Here is a 20,482-nt window from a genome sequence, read left to right as displayed (position 1 = left end):
AAGAAGATGGGTGCCAGAGAAGGGGTGGTGGGAATATAGTCATATAGTCATATACATATACATATATACACCCTCCACTCCACGCACACACGCTTGATTTTTCCCATCCCCATCCACCTACACCCCCCCAACCCTCTGCACCAAAATCCCCGTCGCCGCCCCACCACCATTACATATCGCCGCCACCCCAAACTCCCCAACCTTCAGCTGATGCAGCAGCGTCACAAGGATCCGACTACCCGAGCTACCAAGCGCATGGCCAAGCGCAATAGCGCCACCGCGCGGGTTCACGTTTGCGGCGTCGAGATGGAGGAGCTTGGCGTTTGCTTTGATGACGGCGGCGAAGGCTTCGTTGAATTCCCAGATTGCGATGTCGGAGGTTGAGAGGGCGGATTGGTGGAGGAGTTTTTGGACGCAGGATGTTGGGGCGATGGGGAAGTCTATGGGGTCTGTTGAGGGGGTTAGTTAGTGGTCTGGTGTGGTGTGTAGTTGGGGGAGAAGGGGAGACGTACCGACAGCGGCATCGGCGTAGGTGATTATTTTGGCGAGGACGCGGCTGTCCTTTGCGCATTTTTGAGCGATTTCCTTGCTGCCGAGGACGAGTGCTGAGGCGCCGTCGCTGAGCGGGGAGGCATTTGCCGCCGTCACCGTGCCGTCTGGGCCCTTTTCAAACGAGGGTTTGAGGGTGGAGATTTTGTCGATTCGGAGCTTGGTGTACTGTTCGTCCTCTGAGATGATCGTGTCGCCCTTTTTCGATTGGACGGTGACGGGGACGATTTCGTCCTTGAACAGGCCGTCCTTGTAGGCCTGCTGGGCGCGGCGGTAGGTCTCAATGGCGTAGTCGTCTTGGTCTTTGCGCGTGATGCCGTGGTCCTTGGCTGTCTTTTCTGCGCAGTTGCCCATGTGGATCTGGTTGTATACGTCGGTCAGGCCGTCTGCGATAAGGCCGTCCTGCAACTTCTGGTGGCCAAAGGCTGGCTGTTGGCTCGCGCGGTTGAGGTAGTAGGGCACCCGGGTCATGTTCTCCATGCCACCAGCGACCATTGCCTCTGCTTGTCCCAGCTCGATGGTCTGAGCAGCCAGGTTGACGGCCTTGAGTCCGGAGGCGCAGACTTTGTTAATGGTCGTGGCTTCAATGTTGGTGGGCAGGCCGGCGAAGATGGCGGCTTGTCGTGCTGGGGCTTGTCCAACACCGGCAGCGAGGACGTTGCCCATGTAGACAGAGTCTATTGAGGAGATGGGCACCTTGGACTTTTCGAGGGCGGATTTGATAGCTGTGGCGCCCAGTTGGGTGGCGGACACGGTTGTGAAGTTGCCATTGAACTGCCATGCTGTTAGACTTCGCTTGTAAGTTTGTAGACTCTCCTATCCGCATGACACTGTTCACAAATACTACAACTACTCCTCACATACCACTGCAGTTGGCGTCCGACTGGCACTAATGATGTATGCATCTCGAATCTCCTTGCTTTGCCGTGCAGAGCTGCTGAACTGTCTCTGGATGCTGGCCAGGCGTTGCTGCGGCCGTGAAGCCATTCTGGCGGTTGAACGAAGCGCAGCCGACATGACGAAATGCTGGAGAATGGTCAATAGTTGGCGTGTCGAATGCTAAACGCCACGTAAAGAAGAGTTCAAAGAAACAAAGTCAACAATGATTGTCACATGCGGTCTTGTTTCCGCTGACGCAAATGCGGGCGGAATGTGGAGAGGCGAGCAACAAGACTGCAGCTTTGTACCGAGGTCGACCGGCCTCGACCGGCTTAAAGACTGCATTGCAGCGCTGCTCTGCTCAAACCACCAATGTCAATCGCGTTCTGGATGACCATGCTAATCTTCAAGTCCGAATATGGGCATTTGGAAATGTTGCTGTAGACTTGACGCGTGGTTTTGAGTGACATGCTCTTTCGCCACTTAAGGCTGACCATGTTTGCCCCGCCCCAGGGGCCGCCTTGTGGCCACGTGAGGCTGTCATGTAGGATCTGGACAGCGGCATTATTGCCTGGTGTACTATTGTCGTGGAATTCCCGTTGTCAATCTGACTATTACAGTATGTGATGAACCGACATGGAGGCGCAGTGAACACAGTCACTCACCCGTCTTGACAGGTGACGGGAGCACCACGAACGTCGTAGCGACACCCGTCTGACAGAGTATAGATAGCCCCATCCGCTTTCTAGCACAAACATATTGACGGCGTACCTGCTCCAGCCTTTGGTTGTCCCAAGTCGTGCAAAAGGCCAGCGTTTCTGGGCCTCGACTAACGAAAATGTACCTGCGTGAAATGGCTTGGTAGCACAGTTTGCTCAACCTTTGTGGCTTGCTGTGCGACGCTCTTCGCACCCATTCACCCTTGGCTCGTTCCCGGCAAAAGCCTGACCACGACAAGCTCCATGTCCATCACATTGTCCGTGGCTGTGGATTGGCAGGCGGTCACGCGTACCAATGCCGTTACTACTTCTCATAGGGAGAGCACCGCCTTAGTCCAGGCATCGTGAGCGCACAAAGGGCAGTTTTCAATATCCCTTCGCTCGGGCTTCTGGGACGAGTACACAAGCCGCCAGGCATCATGGCTGGCCACAAGGGGGCGCCCTCGCTTTGTATAAAAAGGTTAGCAAGTCGTAGCATTGTTATGGCAAGCTCAAGCATTTCGTATTGCTTCTGCCACCCATAATCTTGCACCATCGCCACTTTTACCCCTTCCTGCAGTGCTCGGTCTCAACGTCTCAACCCCGTCAACATGTACTTTTCCACCCTCGTTGCCACAATGGCCTTGGCAGCTAGCACAGCGCTCGCAGGCACATCGTACGTGCACAACAAGTGTGGCTATGACGTCTATGTCACTTCCGTCGGTGCAACCCCGGGTCCAACGACGAAACTCGAGAACGCGACGTACTGGAGCGAGCAGCAGTATCTCGAAGACGTCGGGACCGCCATCAAGATCACGACCGAGGCCAATGGACTGTACGAGGCCAAGCCCGTGCTGCACTTTTCCTACACGTATAACGAGGGCGTCAGCATTTACTACGACCTCAGCACGATTCATGGATACGACTTTGCGGGCAAGAAACTCCGTCTGCATGGGCCGGATGATCAAAAGGTCGAGGAGATTGTGTGGGACGGAGAGCCCAAGCCCAATCATACTGCGGTTTACTTTGGCGATACTAGCTTGTACCTTGAGCTTTGCGACTAGTGAGCCACACTGCGGTGTGGTTGCAGGCACTTGGAATGGACTTGGCCATGGTGGAAGCTTGTGTGGAAGGCTATTGTCGAGTTGGATGTGGATAATGCAAGGTGTTGTCTGTGTAGGAAGTGAGGGGTTGGGGTTGGTTTTGAATTAGCGTATTGAGGAGAAGTGAAATTGAACAGGTTCTCGTGGCTTGCTTGCACAGTGCGTTGTCGGGGTTGATTCGTCACTGTCCATGTCCATGTTGATGATCATGTGAATTGTAGTTTGGGTGTGGGTACAAGTATAGTATTGATACTGGCTAGATGGTTGATGTAGGGAATGTTCGATCGCGATACCGCGGTCATGTGACATCTGGGGAAAGGCGAAAGGGCCAGGCTAGTCCCAAAGCGGATGTCCCTGCCAAGGATGCATCGGCGGTCGGCAACTCAAGCTCCAGCTCGCGCACCCCCAAGTACGCTAGGCCGTGTTGGGTAAGTAGATATATAGTTTGTCCCAATACAGTTAGGCCCGATGGGAGAGTGTCTGCTCAAGTGACGCTTTGCTTTCCGATTGTCCAGCCAGAGCCAATTCACTGACTGTTTTCGAGCCAAACCTTCGCCCTCGTCGCTCTTGCTGAGCTCACAGCCCTCCCATTCTCTCAGTCCGCCCCTTCTGCTCCCCTCTTTCTGCTTGGTCTGTACGTGCATACATGATTGTGCAATAGAGTGCTTGAGCTACTTACCCTTTCACCTCTTTCTCTCGGCACCGGATCAAAGTCTCCGTCTGTCGCAGCGCCATCGGTGAAAACACAAAGGCCTCTCACGCCTCCCACACCTTTTCCCTGAGCCGAAAGTGTCTACATTCGTGTCAAAAATGGTGCGCAATGGGAGTCGGTCCCCAGCGGACAATTTTCCACTCGGCCATTCTGCAACCTCACCGCAACCACAGCCACAACCACAGCCGTCGAAACGCGATAAGCGGCGCAACATGCTGGCCGAGAAGCTGGCTGAGATGATGGCCTCCTTCTCCGACAACAGGGACAGCCACTACCGAGCCCAGCTTGCGGCGCTGCAGGCCGACATCAATCTCATCATCAAGGCGGACCCCTATGCGAACAAGCCGCTCGAGGACAGCGGCGAAGAGGCCGCTGAGCTCATCTCCCAGATCATGGGCAACAACGTGCCGACTGTGCCCAGCGCGGGCACCGACTACGTTGCCCAGTGTGGCAAATACTATTCGCGCTTCGTCGATGCCGTCAATGATGCCATGGAAGAGCGCGACTACAATCTGACCATGCTTTGGGTAAGTCCCAGCTTTGTCTGCCCCGAACCGTTGTCGCCTGAGATGCTAATTGCATTTTGTTTTCTCTTGGAACAGAACAAGCACCAAAACGCAAAGAATGAGATTGAGAATGCCCACTTTTACAAGGTCCAGATCGCCGAGGAAGAGCACAAGCTGCTCGCCGCCACGATTCGCGAGCGCCTCATGGCCAGCCTCCAGCAACGGACGAGCCGGCTGAAGCGCGAGAAGGAGCAATTGGACTTGTCGGATAGCAACGCCATGCTCCTACATCCCAACCAGTTCAGTATCGGCAACCCCGCCAGCCCAGGCGGTCCACAAGCCCCTCGCAAAACTAGGCGGACGGGTCACAAATTTGGAGACGCAGAAGAGTTGGCAGCCGCCGTCAACGAGAACAAGCGCAAGCGAAAGCTGTTCGACGACCAAGACAATGACTCTCCTGCTCCTGCCGGCCGCAACCTCGACATGGGTGCTGGCTCCCCCTTCCGCGAAGCCAAGGCCCGTACCGTTAACGCGCAATTCGAATCCGCCGCCTACTCGATTGACCGTCTCTTTACCGAAAAGGAGCTCAACATGGCGATGAATCAAGCGACAATTGCGGCCTCGCACTTCTTCGCCAAACTAAAGGGCGCACCACAAGACGCCACTACAAATGGCACCTCTGCCCCCAATGGCACCACCACGAACGGGGACCACCAGCCCAACCCCTCAGAAAACGGGGATCCCATGGATCAAGACCAAGACTCGGACGACATCCCCGGCCCATCCGACATGACGCGCCAAATCTCTTCGAACCCACACGCCACACGCGGCGCAACCCGCTCCGCCCTCCACCCCAGCGCCGCCCTCGCCAACGGCCAGATACCCTTCATCTACAACCCGCCCTTTGTCCTCGACGCCAAAATCTTCCAAAAAATCAACGCCTCGGCACCACCGCCGACCGCCCTCGCCGCGCAGGACATTGAACAAGACCTGAAGCTCATGCTGCGCGAGGCCCGTCCAGACGACGAACTCAACGAAAAGCTACTCCAGGCCGCCTGTCACCCGGTCAAGGCGCGCGACTACCAGGTTCAGCCCCCGGGCTTCCAGGAGCCTGTGCCTGAGATTACTCGCGTCGTCAGGGCGAATATGCCTCATCTTGAGGTCGGAGGCGGGGCGGGTGGGGGCGCGAATGGAGTCGGTGGCGTGGCGATGAGTGCGCAGAGTAGTATGGCGGGGTATAGTGATGCCGGGGCGAATACGCCGCGGCATGGAGAGGGTGAGGGGTTGGCGGTGCGGGGGGCTGGTTCCGGGGGCGGTGGGGTGGCCATGGCGAGGACGGCGAGTGGGAGTGGGAGTGGGAGAGGGAGGGGAAGAGGGAGGTTGAATTAGGAGCTTGATGGAATTTTATACTTCTTTCGCCTTCTTCTTCGCCTTGTTCTTGCCTGGCTCTCTCTATTGCTATGATGGATGGATGGATGGATGGATGGATGGATGGATGGATGGATGGATGAATGGATGGCATCGTTCGTGGAAAGGTTTAGCGTTATATACCCAGTCTTACTTACTCTTTACCCATGGGGAACAGGGAAATGATTGTCATGCTGCAATGTAATACAATCTTCTATTTATAATTACACATGTACCTGAATCCCAAAACTCGTCGTCGCTCCCATCTATGCAACAACCGCGCTCGCCTCCTTCTCCTTCTTCTCTTCCTCGTCCCCTCCTCGCACCTTTCCTCCCAATCCCCCACGTACCTTCTCCACCACCCTCGCAAGCTCCTCGAGAAATCTATCCACTTCCGCCTCGGTCCCCACCGTGATCCTCAAACACCCCTCACACCCATACTCCTTGCCGCGAAACCGGACCACCACGCCCCGCTCCTCCGCCAACCCCTCATACACTGCCAACGCCGCCTCATTCGACGCCTTGGTCTCGCTGCCGGCCTCTAAAATCGGGTAGAGTAGGAAATTTGCATCCTGGCCGCCGCGCAGGGGGCCGATGCCTGGTATCAGTGGTATCTGGTGGAGGAGGCGGTCGCGCTGTTGGAGGATTCGGTCGCGGTTGGCGCGCATGATGGCGAGGTGGGGTGGGCTGAGTGCTGTGCGAGCGATTTGGCTCGTGGGATTGGGAATGTTGTAGGGTGCCTTCATGGCATTGAGGAGAGCGGCGACGGGCGGGCTTGTGAAGGCGGCGCCGAGGCGGATGCCCGCGAGGCCAAAGGCCTTGGATAGCGTCTGTAGGACGACGAGGTTGGGCCATTGGGTGACCCACTGTGCGAGGGAGGCACCGTCGGGCGCAAAGTCAATGTAGGCTTCGTCGAGGACGATGATGCCGTTCCAGTTGTGCTCGAGGAGGGTTTGGACGTCTTGTTTGGAGAGTAGTTTGCCTGTTGGGTTGCCGGGGGAGCAGAGGTATGCGAGTTTGATGGTGGGATCGGAGGAGAGGGCCGTGGTGATGGCGGGGACGTCGAGGGCGAAGGAGGGAAGGCGCAAGGGGACGCGCACGAGTGCCGTGTCGTTGACGTGCGCAGACACGGTGTACATGCCGTAGGTTGGGGGGCAGGTGAGGATTTTGTCACGGCCGGGGGTGCAGAAGGCGCGGATGAGGGCGTCGATGGCTTCATCGGAGCCGAGGCCTAGGAAGAGGTTCGAGGGGGAGAGCGGGGTTGTCGTGTGCGTGTTTGTGTTGCGGAGGTTGCAGAGGAGTTGCTTGAGGTCTTGTTGGTGACTGCATGAAGCTTCATCGTCAGCGACTTGCAAATGCACGTGGCAAGCAGCAAAGTCGTGGGCGGACGTACGGGTCTGGATACCGGTGTAGGCCAACGAGATCAATGTCAATGGCAGGTGGTGCGTCTGCGCCGCCATGCGCAGTTCCAACAGCCGTCCTCTTCCTCTCCCCCTCAATATCCAATGCTAACCCAGGCCCATATGCATTCTCGTTCGCGTCAAGCAGCACATTGGTTCCATCGTCCTTGTAGTCACTGTAAACAATTCATCAGCCTTCAACCTGGCCCGAGAACTTTGATGCATTGCGCTTCACCTACTCGCGCGCACAGCGATACGGCTCCAATGCCAGGATGTTGGGGCGCGCACATGTCTGCAGGCTGAATGCCGAGTTTGGGGGCGCCATTGTGGTGGACGTGTTGGTGTTTTGTTTTGTTTTGGGAAGGCGAGGGGTCGGAGGGTGTGACTTGCGTCTGTGTTTGGCGGGGAACGTTTTCTCTGCCAAGGGCGAAGGGGGAATGAGTGTACGGTGGACGGTAGTGAGTTGGGGCGCACAAGGCAAGGGTTTTTGGTTTTTGAGCGCAAGCATGTTTGGAAGATGAGATCATACTTGTCTTGATTAGCTGCTGCTGCTGCTGCTGCTGCTGCTTCTGTACGGAAGTTCATATTGATATACAAGTATGTCCATGCCCCCGTGGTGTCCAGATGAAGAGGGGAATAGAGCAGAAACTTTGTGCAAGGCCTACAATACATCATATAAATCCAACTAGCATTTATTTCCACCCCTGGAGAAGTATCAAGGAAACAATGGCAAAATCCCAGAAAAGCAACGCGAAAACGTGTGGTTCTGCATTCTCTCCCACTGTCGTCCGCCGTAACTGGCAAAAGCTTGCGGCGACTTCGGGAGTCATTGAAGCCTGGAAAATCGATTGACTCATCTGCTGCCTGGAGAGATTTGAATCATGGTAGTGCCGACTCGGTAGTTGTTTCATGCTTGCAGCAGTCAAGAGCTTTCGTGGAGATGCCAGTGTCATAGGACTTTGGTACCTACACTGAGACGCTCAAGCCATCACGTACTCGTAACAAAGGATTGCGATGCCTACAATAGCGAGATAGTAAAGTTCGCATCATGCTACAATATCAAACTGCAATAATAATAAACAAGCTGTCTAACATGTCACAAACAAAAAGGCACACAAGAGGCCAGGACACTCGCATCTCCATCTCCAACCCCCCGCCCACGGTCCAACACCATCTAGATCCACATGCTCCAACAGCGCCTTTCCTTTGGTGAAGCTAGTCCACGTCCAGCCCCTCCAGGGAGTAAAGTTGCTTTGTGTCAGTGTCCCCACTTAGTCTATGGAACCGAAAATTTCCTAGCCTTGCCAACACCTGGGCCGCCCCCCCATGAAAAAGGCTACTTGAATGCCTTTGGACAATGATATGTATGCTATTTCATGGCTATATAGTTGTTTTTAAAGGCCATTTTTTCATCAAACAAGTCAACAGCATCCGATATGGTCTAGTGGCTAGGATTTGCCGCTCTCATCTCGCAGAGTCAGTTCACTGTACAGTGCCGGCAAGGCCCGGGTTCGATTCCCGGTGTCGGAATACCTTGATCCAGAGCTCCTCAGGGCTCTGAGTTGCTTGCTTTTTGGATATCTGGGCGCGGTTGTGGTAATGAAATTTTTTTTTCGTGGTGTTTTGGGGCAGCACCACGTGACTTTACAGTTGTTTTGTGGCATGTGACATTGGGAACTGTTCCGTTTGCGCTATTAAAGACTGTGAATTAATTACAATTGTATGATATGGCGTGGTGGTGGAGTAGTGATGTTGTTTTCGTTGGCGTGGATGGCTGGGATGGTGGATTTACGTGATTAGACTGACGGAAAGCAGCACTGCCCTCGCGAGACTATAATTCAGAGCTTGCTAATATACTTTCTTTCACTTTTACTATACACTGCATACGAGCATGTCGTCGCCCTCGCTGCTCTACTCCTCGCAGACGGCGCTAATCGCTGTCACTGGTACCTCGGTAAGACTGGCGAATTCTGCTCGAAGCCGCAGTGGATGAGTATGGCGAAGCCATATAAGCGATTCTTCGCAAGCACTATGCGTCCTATGATTGCAAAGGAGGAATACTTGGGGTGATTGCGAGTGTACCATGGTTGCCTGGGGCATAGCTTGTAGCGTGTCCTAAGCTATCTTCAAGCTAACAATGGTGTTTTGTAGGTTCCGTACACATCATTACGGCATAGGATGGCAAGTGTATTATACCTACCTAGATGGAGGCAGGTTGTCGAATGATTAGGGGCGCCTATAGCATCTATCTTGCACGCATTTCTTGATATGATGATGTACTGCATGTGAATGTTTGGCAGGGGGTTATAACTCATAAGCGTACCTCCTCCATCTTCTCTTTGTGTTATGTAAGCAAAGAAGGGAAGGAGCAAGGAAGGAGCAAGGAAGGAAAAGGGAAGGAGCAAGGAAGGAAAAGGGAAGGAGTCAAGGCAGGCGCACTTGCTATTTATCCACCGGAACTACACCTACATACAACCCCACACCCACTCCACTCCACTCCTTCTCCACTCCTTTCTCCACACCCACGACTCAACACCGCTCCACACAACAACACAACATCATCGCCGCCAAACCCGTACTCCAACTGTTAAACTCCACGGGGCTAAACACGGGAATTCGCCATGTGCGATGGGAATAGAGCCGGGTAAAGGGATGAAGATGGACGGCTCTTGCTGTTGGCCTTAGCTGGCTGCGTAATGTACAGTACGATGCAGGGATATGCATGTACATGTACGTAGCAGCGTAGCTAGAGTGGAGTGCAGTAGGGCAAGGCACAGAGCGAGGAGAATGGCGGGGGACACAGGTACGGAGTCGAAAGTATACGTGCAGATTATGGTGGAATCATGCTTGGAATAGTATGGCGTTGACGTTGGCTGGCATTGCAATCGGCGTAATCAGTACCGGTACGGTGCCTAGGTACCTAAGCGGGAAGGTTAAATGAAGGGCGGGGAAGTCACAGGATGACATATCTGTTGCCATCACGGCGACAACGACAACACGATCCCCGTTTGTTGGAAGACTGGACTCCTTGGGTATTCGTTGTCCTGGGGATTGAAACGCACGCTTTTTGAAAGATTTAGGAGGGAGACTGTTTTTCTGGAGTTGATCTACAAGACTACGAATTGCTGGCTGCAAGGTGTATTGGTACCTTTGGGTGTACCATAGGCATTGGCACTGTGGCACGGTGCTGTCCTAAACTTATCTCGACTTTCGAATATCGATGATGATGGGGTCCACAATGATTGCGCTGGCTGCTGCGGGTATGCTTGGGACCGTTGCGGCGCAGGCGTTCAATTCACGATGGTTTAATCCAGTGTTACCTGGGGTACGTTTGACTTCAGCTATTTTCCAATTGACGGTCACAGATTACAATTACATCTGTATTGAAACACGGTGGTCAATAGATGATGGAAAAGATCCAGGCAGTGCTAACCACATCTCATCCAACATAGTTCCATCCAGATCCGAGTTGCATCTTCCACAAGCCAGATCAGACATTCTACTGCGCGTCGAGTAGCTTTAATGTGTTTCCTGGGATTCCGATCCATGCGAGTAAGGATCTGACAAATTGGAGACTCGTTGGTGAGTTGTTTATTGCCTTTATTTTTTCCAAGACTGCGGTTCACGAAGACAATATGTTCCGTTTAAGGCTCACGACTTCACATCCTCTATTTAGAGCTAACACACACTGCAAGGACATGCTCTCAACCGCGAAAGCCAACTCCCCGAGCTAGCAGAATCGGTTGGTTCGACGAGCGGGATCTGGGCGCCTGCACTTCGGTTCAATAATGGGACATTTTACCTGTTGACTACGATGGTGCAGGACAAAAAGGCCGATAACGATTCGTCGAGGTGGGATAATGTATGTCTCGGATAAATACATGGTACACAGAGTCAATATTCACCTCGGCCAGGTCATCTTCTCAACGACAGACATCTGGGACGAGAGCAAGTGGACGGAGGCCGTGCATCTTGACTTCAATGGCTATGACATCAGTCCGCATTGGGATGACGAGGGAAACTCGTATATTGTAGGTAGTCATGCTTGGAAGGTAGCGTGAGTGTTTTGTGAAGATAGTCGAGATATTGAATGCTGATGTGTTGATAGCTACGGCATACATCTCAACAGAGTGGACTTCAAGACTGGAGAGTTACTTGGAGAATGGACAAACCTGTGGAATGGCACTGGTGGCATTGTGAGTGCCTCCACATGCTTACACTGCACTGGTCTGCTAATCTTCATATCATACACAGGCTCCAGAAGGCCCTCACATCTTCAGAAAAGATGGATGGTATTATTTGATGATCGCTGAAGGTATAAAAGTCTACCCTGTAGTCATGAACGTAGCTTACAGAGTGCAGGCGGAACAGGTTTGATGCATATGGAGACTATTGCGCGATCCAAAAACCTCTATGGTCCCTACGAGCCGAATCCGGCAAACCCAATCTTGACCAACGCGAACACTACTGAGTACTGTGAGTGTAACTCTAGGCCAGACCGTGAAGCAACTAACTCCTTCGAGTCCAAGCTGTAGGTCACGCAGACCTATTCCAAGATGCACGTGGTCAATGGTGGGGAGTCGCACTTGCGGTGCGCTCCGGTCCTGAATGGAAGACATTTCCCATGGGCCGAGAAACGGTCCTATACAACGTCACATGGGTGAACGGGTCATGGCCTGAGTTACAACACCCTGTCCGGGGCGAGATGCGAGGATGGTCGCTACCAGGCATCATCAACACCCCCGGTGATGGGTAAGACATCCATCTACTTCGCCCATCCCACCTCCGACTGACTAAACTCCAGGCCCTTTGTAGACGAAGGCGACAACATCATATTCAAACCCAACACCACTATCCCACCCCACTTTGTCCACTGGCGTCCCCCAATCAAAGACAACTACGCCATCTCCCCACCCGAGCACCCAAACTCCCTCCGCCTCAAGCCTTCCCACCTCAATCTCACCGGCCTCGACGGCAACTCCCCCGGCCCCGGCGGCCAAACCTTCATAGCCAGACGCCAAGTCGACACCCTCTTCAACTTCTCCTTCGACTTGACATACCACCCGACCACCCCAAACGAAGAATCAGGCATCACCCTCTTCCTCACACAAAACCACCACGCCCGCTTCGGCATCGCCCTACTCCCCCTCGCAAACTCATCCTCCACAACCCCCACACTCGTTCCGCACTTCCACTTCCACGCCCAATCTTACATCCCCGTCCCCGCCGACACCATCGTCCCTGTACCCGCGCCCTGGCACAACAAGACGCTCACACTTGCGCTGCGAGCATTGAATATAACGCATTATGCCTTTGGCGTTGGACTGGCCGATGACTCTACGCCAGTGCAGGATATGGCGTTTGTAGGCGGTGATCTTATCAGTTGGGGGTTTACAGGGGCGCTGCTGGGTGCTTATGCGACGACGAATGGTGGGTATGGGGGAACGCCGGCGTATGTATCGAATTGGAGGTATCAGGGGTGGGGCCAGGTTAGGGAGAATTGGAATGGTACGGCTATGGGGGTGTGAGGGTTGGTGTGGGAGTGTATGTTTTTTTTGGCAATGTACCGGTAGACTCTGTAGCTGATGTGGGTTTCTAGGATGGATTTTGTTATGAGTGGTGGTGTCTTGCAGTTTAAGCATGCTTCTGTCGGTCTAGGCGGGATGACTGCAGTATCGAATACATGCATGACTTGCTATTTCTACACTGCAGTAGACGATGTGGCGTGTGCGGGAAGACTAAGTCATGGGAGATGCTTCAGAGACACTTGGGAGGATACTCGAGCGTAAGATGGTGTCGGGCTGGGTATGTATGGTATGAAGAATATTATTTTAAACTATACCGTACGGTCACATGTATCTCACACATACCCTTCATTCCCAGAATTACCGGTAACGTGATCCACCACCGAGCGCCCACCCCCACCGAGCGCCCACCAACACCAAAATCACCAAATTTTTAACACTAAATTTCTTAATAACTATAGCACCTATTAATAACGCGCTTATAGTAATTAAATCCTTAACTCTTAGAGAAGATTTTATATACTTAGAAATAGTAGAAAAGTATAGTTACTTATAGTTAACCTTATCTAGATACTACTAGAAAATTTAATAAGTATATACTACTACTCTACTAAATAGTTAAATACTTAATACTATATAAGAAAGTAAGCTTATAGAGTATATTAAAGAGCTTTATAGATAAGGATTACCCCTTATATAGACTATTATTTAAAATTTTATAACTAAAATAATAGGGAATCTAGTAGGTAAAAATTAGGTATAGCGCTTTATTAACTACTATAATATTAATCTTATCTCTTATTAGGCTACTAGGCTTAATTATAACTACTTTAAAGCTAATTCTACCTTTAAGTATAGCTTATACTTTAAGCTTTTATACTAAAAAATAGAGTAATATAATATTAAGAGTTAGTATATCTATAATATAGATAAGAAGGGTTTTCTTATTAGAGTATGTGGAAAATTAGATTACTAAGGTTAGGAATAATTTAGGAGATAGATTATTAGATTATATCTACTATAATTAGACTTATATATATAGAGCTTTAGCTACCCTTACTAGAAGGTAAATAATTAGTAAACCTTCCTTACTAGAGCTCCTACTTTTTATTAGGCACTTAGTAGTAAGCTAGTAGTTAATTAGATAGTAGGTTATATAGGGGTATTAATTAGGATTAATTAGATTAAGATACTCTATAATCTAGTTAATATCCCTCCTATAACACACCCCCTAGGTATAGGTAGATCTTTTATTATTATAGTTACGCTTATAGTTAGTAGGTAGTATAGCTAATTAGAGTGTTATATATCTAAAGGGTTAAATTAGCTTACCCTTTAGATACTAACTAGCGCGCCTTCCTTATTTAGCCTGCACTTACGCGCGTAGATATTATCTAGATAGAGCTCTATAACTCTATCTACCTAACTATAATCTTTACTATAGCTTAAGTTATAAGATTATATAACCCTAAAGATTAAACTATACTTATATCCCTACTAACTTATATCTTAGTTAAAGTTAAAACCTACTACTTACGCTTACTCTACCTATACTACCCTTATTACCTCCTACGTAGCTAAAGCTATAGTTACTAAAGCTACTACTATTAAAGAAGAGCGCGCTACTACTAAGTGTAAGGCTATTATAAAGTATATAGCTACTAAGTGTATAGCTACTACTACTATAGCTAAGATTATAAAGCTAAGGAAGGGCGCTCCTACTCTAGCTCCTACTACTCTAGCTCTAACTCTAGCTCCCGCTCCTCCCTAGACCCTGCCCCCTATCCCTACTCCTACTCCTGCTCCCTCTCTAGCTCCTAAGGAGACCCTAAGATCCTCCTATTATAGAGAGCCTAGTATTTATTATACTAAAACTTATCTAAATTATCTATACTTAGCGCTCTTTAATAAGTCTAATAGTAAGTACTATAACTTTTCTAGTAGGGGGACTTAGTACTAGTAGTGCTTCTCTAGGTATAGCTATATCCTAATATATATAATCTATATAAGAAATTTTTCCTTTATAATACTTAGTAAAATCTATACTAATAAACTAATAGCCCTAAGCTTGCCTAATATTCTACGCTATCCTTCCTAGTAAGGAAGTAGGTAAGTAAGAGCTAAGACCTTCTTAAGGATAAGAAGTAGAGGGTCTTAGTGCTCCTTAAAGAGAGTAAGGCTAAATAGTAGGAGCTAGTAAAAGCTACTACTACTACTACTAAGCTTGCGCGCAAGGCTACTACTATAGCTAAGAGCGCCTAGAGCTCCTTATTAGAAGATAAGGACTCTAGCTCCTCTAAGGTTCCCCCTATAGATCCTAGGATAGGGCAACCTAGGTAGCTCCCTATAGACTCTAAGGCACGCTTTACACGCGTAATAGAGCTATATTACTAGTAGGTAGGTAGGTAATATAGAAAGATCCCTTTTTATACTCTTATCTAAGCTATATGTTTTAAATATCTATATAGCGTAGCTTAGTAGTAATCCTTTTATTATTGCCTACTACTAACCTAATAGTTTATTAATTATTATAATTAATTATCTAGGTAGTATCTAAAGTAAGGTGTATTTTAGTTAAAAAGCGTTTTAACGCTATTACTTCTTTGCTTACTTGCTTAAGCGCAAGGAGCTCTGCCTTAGTAGTTAAAGTAGTAATAGTTACTTGTTAAGCTACCTTCTAAATAATAGGTCCTCTAAAGAGCGTAATTAGGTATCTATATAATAATTGCTAAGTATTAATATTATTAGTAAATAACGCATTACTATATATTATAAGCTTATTAGGATCCCTATTCCTATATTAGATTAATTAGTATTAAGTTTAGTATAGATAGACAATTACTTAATTAACTGCATTAAAGTATTATTTAAATAGGTTAGTAAGGTATTAGGAGAGCTAGGAGGCTATATAGGCAATATTAGGGCGCACTATAATTAAGGTGTAAAGGATTAATCTAACGCGCTCCTAATAGTCCTTAATCTCCTTTTTAGTAGCTTCTCTAGTGCTCTTTTTAATATCTTTACTTAATAGTAGTGTAGTAGGGAATTTTCCTATCTCTACTAGATTAAATTTCTTTATAATCTTGTTAATATATTTGTTATAAATAAGCGTTATTATCTATCTCTTTCTATCCTAGATTACTCTTACCCCTAGAAACTAGCTTATAGGTCCCTTCTCTTCTATAGTATATCTTTGCTTTAGAGCTTAGATAACTTTGTAAGCTTAGCTTGCGTAGTTTTAGTAATAGAGCAATAGGATATTATCTACATAGAATATTAACAAGATACTGCAATCTCTATTAAAGAACAGGCATAGCTCCTCTTTAGAAGCAATAAGCTTATTTTCTTAGAGTGTAGTTAAGAGCTTATTATACTATAATAATAGTAAGTCTTTTAATCTATATAGAGCTTGTTTAAGCTTAACGCACTTCCTAGGTATTTAATATCCTTTAGGTAGCTTATAGATAACTATAGGGTGTTAATCCCTTAAGGCGTTAAGAAAAGCTCTAACAACGTTATATTAATATATCTTAACGTTAAACTTAGCTCTAATAGCTATTATAGTCCTAAAGGTTTAAGCTACTAGGGTAGCTACGTAGGTTAAATAAATTAAGTTAGTAAGCTATAGATCTCCTCTTACTACTATCCTTGCTTTACACTTAATTAGGTAACTATCCTAATTAAGCTTATATGTAAACACCTATTTAAGTAGGAGTAGATACTCTCCTTTAGTTAGCCTATTAATCTCCTCCTAGGTACTAGCTTTTAGTAGAGTATTAATTTCTTTATATACTACGTCTCTAAATTACTATCCTATTTAGTAGTTATAGAGATCCTTCTATTATTTTAGCTCTTTTTATAGAGCGTCCTAGTACGTATTTCTTTTAGGGTTTTTAGGGGGTTTGCTCCCTATTACTACTGTGATTATAGCGTGGATTATAGCATTTAGTTTAGGATATACTAAAAGATTATATAAGGGATTTCTAATTAGATTTATATCTAATAGATCTATTACTATATATATCCCTATACTTATAGAGCCTCCTAGTAGTTTATTAGGGTCCTGTCCCTAAGCTTACTTACTAACACGCGTTAGTGGCAGTCCTTTAACTTATAGTTTTCTACTTCTTCTAGGAGCTCTAGGTGCCGCTTGTAAGGGATCTGCAGGAGATACAGAATCTAGTCCTAAAGTAGGTAGGTAGGAGCTCTACTTACCACCCCTATAAGAGCTAGATAGGGTGCCCTTACCTATCTCTATGCTCTTATAGAGTAACCTACTAATAGCACTCTCCCCTCTAGGTCTTTCCTAGGAGCTACCTATTATAGTATTAAAGTAAGTTAGATTACTACTATCTTAGGTAGTAAGACCCTAATCTATAACCTATATAGATCCTTTATCTCCTATACTAAAGTTTAGTTCTAGTATTAGTTTAGGAGTTTAGAGCCCTATTAGCTTAGGGGACTTTATATAGATCCTTTGTACTAAGCTAGCCGTGCTTGGTACCTACGCTAGAGGTGTCTACTTAGGGGGTTGTGAATTACTAGGCTAGCTAGCCTAATTATCTACCTCCTCTAGCTCTACCCTACCCCCTAGCTCCTGCGCTAGGTTTAGTCCTCCTTGCTTACTAGACTCCTTATATTACTTTACTATAATATAAAGCTAATTAAAGATATTAAGCTCTTTATATACTTCTCCTATATTATAGATCTTATCTTTACTAATAATATTAACTATCTTTTAAGCCTCTAACTATTAAAGCTACTCTAGATCTTTCTCTTTATAGAAAAGATCCTTATTAAAGGTAACGTTCTACGTTATAATAATCTAATTAAGCAAGGGGATCTATATCCTATATATATTAGATGCTCTATATCCTACTAGATATCTAATATAACCCTAAGGGTTCACCTTAAAAACCCTCTTATAACGCCTAGCTACTTAATCTTAGTTAAGGGGGTAAGCTTAATAGCTATAGGCGTATATTCCGCTCTAATTAGGGCGGAGATTAGTAGTTGCCTCCCTTATCTGCTCTAGTTACTACTACCTAAAGTATCTAGTAAACTAATAATCTAGCACTTTATTAGGTGATATTATATTATAAGTATAGGACAGGCTTATATTATAGAGCTAAGTTGCTACTTTAATAATTTTAGGCTAGAGCTTTGTTAGTAGGTTAGCACTAATCCTTATTTTAATTAATTTTGTTATAATCTCCTGCCCTACTCTTTCTACTCCTTTATTAGGTTTATTAGTATATACAGGTGAGCTCTTAATCTTAATACTATTATTAGCTGCCTAGATCTAAAAGTAAGATTTGCCGCGCTAAGGGAGTGTTACAATATTATTATCTTTTATAATCTTAACTATACTAAGCTTATATTAGTTAAGTATTAAGCTCTTAAAATTTTTAAACACCTGTATAATCTTATTAAGGTTTTTAGCTTACAGTAGATAGGTATAAAGCTTTCCTAAGTAGTCGCACTTTAATACTAAGATCTATTACTTATAAGCTATACCTGTTAGCATATTAAATAGATCCTATAATACCTAGTAGTATAGACGTGGTAATCTTTCCCTTAGTTATCTTAATATAACCTGTTAGGCATATATAATAGCGCAGTGCTTGTATTTGCTCCTAGGAGTTCCTTTAATCCTAATATTTATTACTAACTTAACTAGAGCTTTAAGCGCCTTAGGTCCTAAATAGCCTAATTATTAGTGCTAAAGCTCCTTACTATTGTGTCTTAGGTAAGTTGTCTAGGATTATTAGGGTTATTTAGGCACTATGCTTTAGATTATTTAATAAGGGGTAGAGGGCTTGTATTCTAGGAAAGTTAAGTTAAACTTGCGTAGTAACTTAGCTAATATAACGCTCTTTCCTAATAATCTAAACTATAAGGTAGTATCTAGCCTAAGGAACTAAACTCCTACTTTAAGCAATTAAGCTTCTAATATAATATTTATATAAAAACCTTCTACTAACACTATGTTAGTAAGCACTAAATCTTCTATTTTTAGACCTCTTAGTCTATTAAGAGTATTAGGGATTACTCTAGTCCCTCTACCTAAGATTAGAAAAGCTTAAGTTCCTGCTTTAACTATCTTATATTTAACTAATCTAAACAAGCTTTCTTCTAGGTAGCTTATATTATTAACTAGGTACACTGTACCCCTATTATTAAAGATAGTGCTCTTTAATAGAGCGTAAGCTTTAAAGTCTATAGTTAAATAGATCCTGTTTGTTTTCTCTACTATTAATATAGGGTTAATTAGTGCCGCCTAGATACTGCCTAGATAGGTAATCGCGCTTGCCTTACTACTATAATCTTAATTAATAGGATAGGACTTAATTAGAGCTTTTCTTAACTCTTTAAATTTTTAATTCCTATTAATCTTTTTCTTAATCTCTAATTATTAAGTAGTAGTAAGCTTGTTACCTATATTAGTCTAAGCTTTAATAATATTTTTATATTTAGGAGGTTTCTATAGGTAAGATCTACTATATAGGTATAAAGACTCCTTCTTTAGTTAATTAGAAGGTAGAGCTCCTATTATTACAAACACTCTAGGACCTTTAGAGCTTAATCTTATATTATTCTCTTAGAGAAGTAATAAATAGATCTTAGTAACCTATAGGAGGTTATAAGTTAGCTCTCTTATTACTAACTTTTTAATAATCCTTTAAAATATAGTTTAACCCTAATCTAGTAAGATTCTAGTAGATAGAGCTTTAAGATAATCCTATACTACAAGCTATCCTTTAACATTAGGAATGTTATATACCTTAGCTTGCGCATATAGGATTATCTACTCCTTCTGCTAGCGATTAGTATCTTAGCTACTTATTTTTACCTTAGCAAGATAAGCTTTATACTATAATCTTGCTAGTATTATAGCGCTTAAGTTAGTTAGCGCTAGGTTATTATAGAGCACTTAGATAAGTGCTTAGAGGGTTACTCTTCCTTAATTAACAAGCTTTATATAGGCTAGGGTAAGGATCCCTTAATCTACTATATTATTAACCTATATAAATAGGTTTTAGATTACTAATAACTTTAATACCTAATCTAATAAGCAGGCTTAGTACTAAGCTATTTAGAGTTTATACTGCTTGCTTATTATATTAGATAGTGCGATATCTATTAGTATGTTAGGCTTAATAGGTTTATTCTTAAAGTAGTTTTTAGTATCTAGAGCCTTAAGGTCTACCTCTACCTAGATCCCTTTAGTTAGGGCATGGTATCTAAATTAAATATACTAGGTAGGCTAGTTAGTTAATCTAGTAAGTAGGATATCCCCCTTTAAGATTTAGTTGCTTATAGTAGAAGAGTAATAAGTAAGCTTCTGCTTAAGAAATAGTATAAAGAGTAAAGCTTGCTAGCTTAGTGTCTAAGTTAAACAATACGCTTAAATAGATAGGACAATCTTTAATAAGGTAAAGCGCAAACCAGGCTTATAACTATAGAAAATTAGATTACTAAGGTTAGGAATAATTTAGGAGATAGATTATTAGATTATATCTACTACAATTAGACTTATATATATAGAGCTTTAGCTACCCTTACTAGAAGGTGAATAATTAGTAAACCTTCCTTACTAGAGCTCCTGCTTTTTATTAGGCACTTAGCAGTAAGCTGGCAGTTAATTAGATAGTGGGTTATACAGGGGTATTAATCGGGATTAATTGGATCAAGATGCTCCG

At 45.8% G+C, this 20,482-nt stretch overlaps 5 protein-coding genes across 5 annotated transcripts; 3 read left to right on the top strand and 2 right to left on the bottom strand.

Moving 5' to 3' along the window:
* Positions 1–117: 117 nt before the first annotated feature.
* IAQ61_009876 (uncharacterized protein) lies at positions 118–1,566 on the bottom strand (the record flags this gene model as incomplete). Its single annotated transcript, XM_003837810.1, has 3 exons — positions 118–449; positions 513–1,323; positions 1,414–1,566. The coding sequence occupies 3 exons, from the start codon at positions 1,564–1,566 to the stop codon at positions 118–120; spliced, it is 1,296 nt and encodes a 431-aa protein (XP_003837858.1).
* A 1,171-nt stretch (positions 1,567–2,737) lies between these two features.
* Positions 2,738–3,190, top strand: IAQ61_009875 (uncharacterized protein; the record flags this gene model as incomplete). The annotated part of the gene is made up of 1 exon (XM_003837811.1): positions 2,738–3,190. The coding sequence occupies one exon, from the start codon at positions 2,738–2,740 to the stop codon at positions 3,188–3,190; it is 453 nt and encodes a 150-aa protein (XP_003837859.1).
* A 963-nt stretch (positions 3,191–4,153) lies between these two features.
* On the top strand, positions 4,154–5,836 carry IAQ61_009874 (uncharacterized protein; the record flags this gene model as incomplete). Its single annotated transcript, XM_066098567.1, has 2 exons — positions 4,154–4,468; positions 4,544–5,836. The coding sequence occupies 2 exons, from the start codon at positions 4,154–4,156 to the stop codon at positions 5,834–5,836; spliced, it is 1,608 nt and encodes a 535-aa protein (XP_065951394.1).
* Positions 5,837–6,120: 284 nt separating this feature from the next.
* IAQ61_009873 (uncharacterized protein) lies at positions 6,121–7,762 on the bottom strand (the record flags this gene model as incomplete). The annotated part of the gene is made up of 3 exons (XM_003837813.1): positions 6,121–7,177; positions 7,248–7,430; positions 7,494–7,762. 3 exons carry the CDS (start codon positions 7,760–7,762, stop codon positions 6,121–6,123), a joined length of 1,509 nt encoding a protein of 502 aa, XP_003837861.1.
* Positions 7,763–9,206: 1,444 nt separating this feature from the next.
* On the top strand, positions 9,207–12,782 carry IAQ61_009871 (uncharacterized protein; the record flags this gene model as incomplete). The annotated part of the gene is made up of 10 exons (XM_066098566.1): positions 9,207–9,648; positions 9,671–10,579; positions 10,707–10,836; positions 10,950–11,116; positions 11,169–11,311; positions 11,363–11,450; positions 11,509–11,569; positions 11,617–11,730; positions 11,778–12,006; positions 12,059–12,782. The coding sequence occupies exons 2-10, from the start codon at positions 10,475–10,477 to the stop codon at positions 12,780–12,782; spliced, it is 1,761 nt and encodes a 586-aa protein (XP_065951393.1). The 5' UTR covers positions 9,207–9,648; positions 9,671–10,474.
* Between the last annotated feature and the right edge of the window lie 7,700 nt (positions 12,783–20,482).

Source organism: Plenodomus lingam (assembly GCF_022343315.1).
Source record: "Plenodomus lingam strain CAN1 chromosome Unknown contig_7, whole genome shotgun sequence".
Classification (NCBI taxonomy): Eukaryota; Fungi; Ascomycota; class Dothideomycetes; order Pleosporales; family Leptosphaeriaceae; genus Plenodomus; species Plenodomus lingam.
The sequence above is the reverse complement of the archived record's forward strand: the minus strand, read 5'-3'. Positions and strand labels throughout refer to the sequence as shown.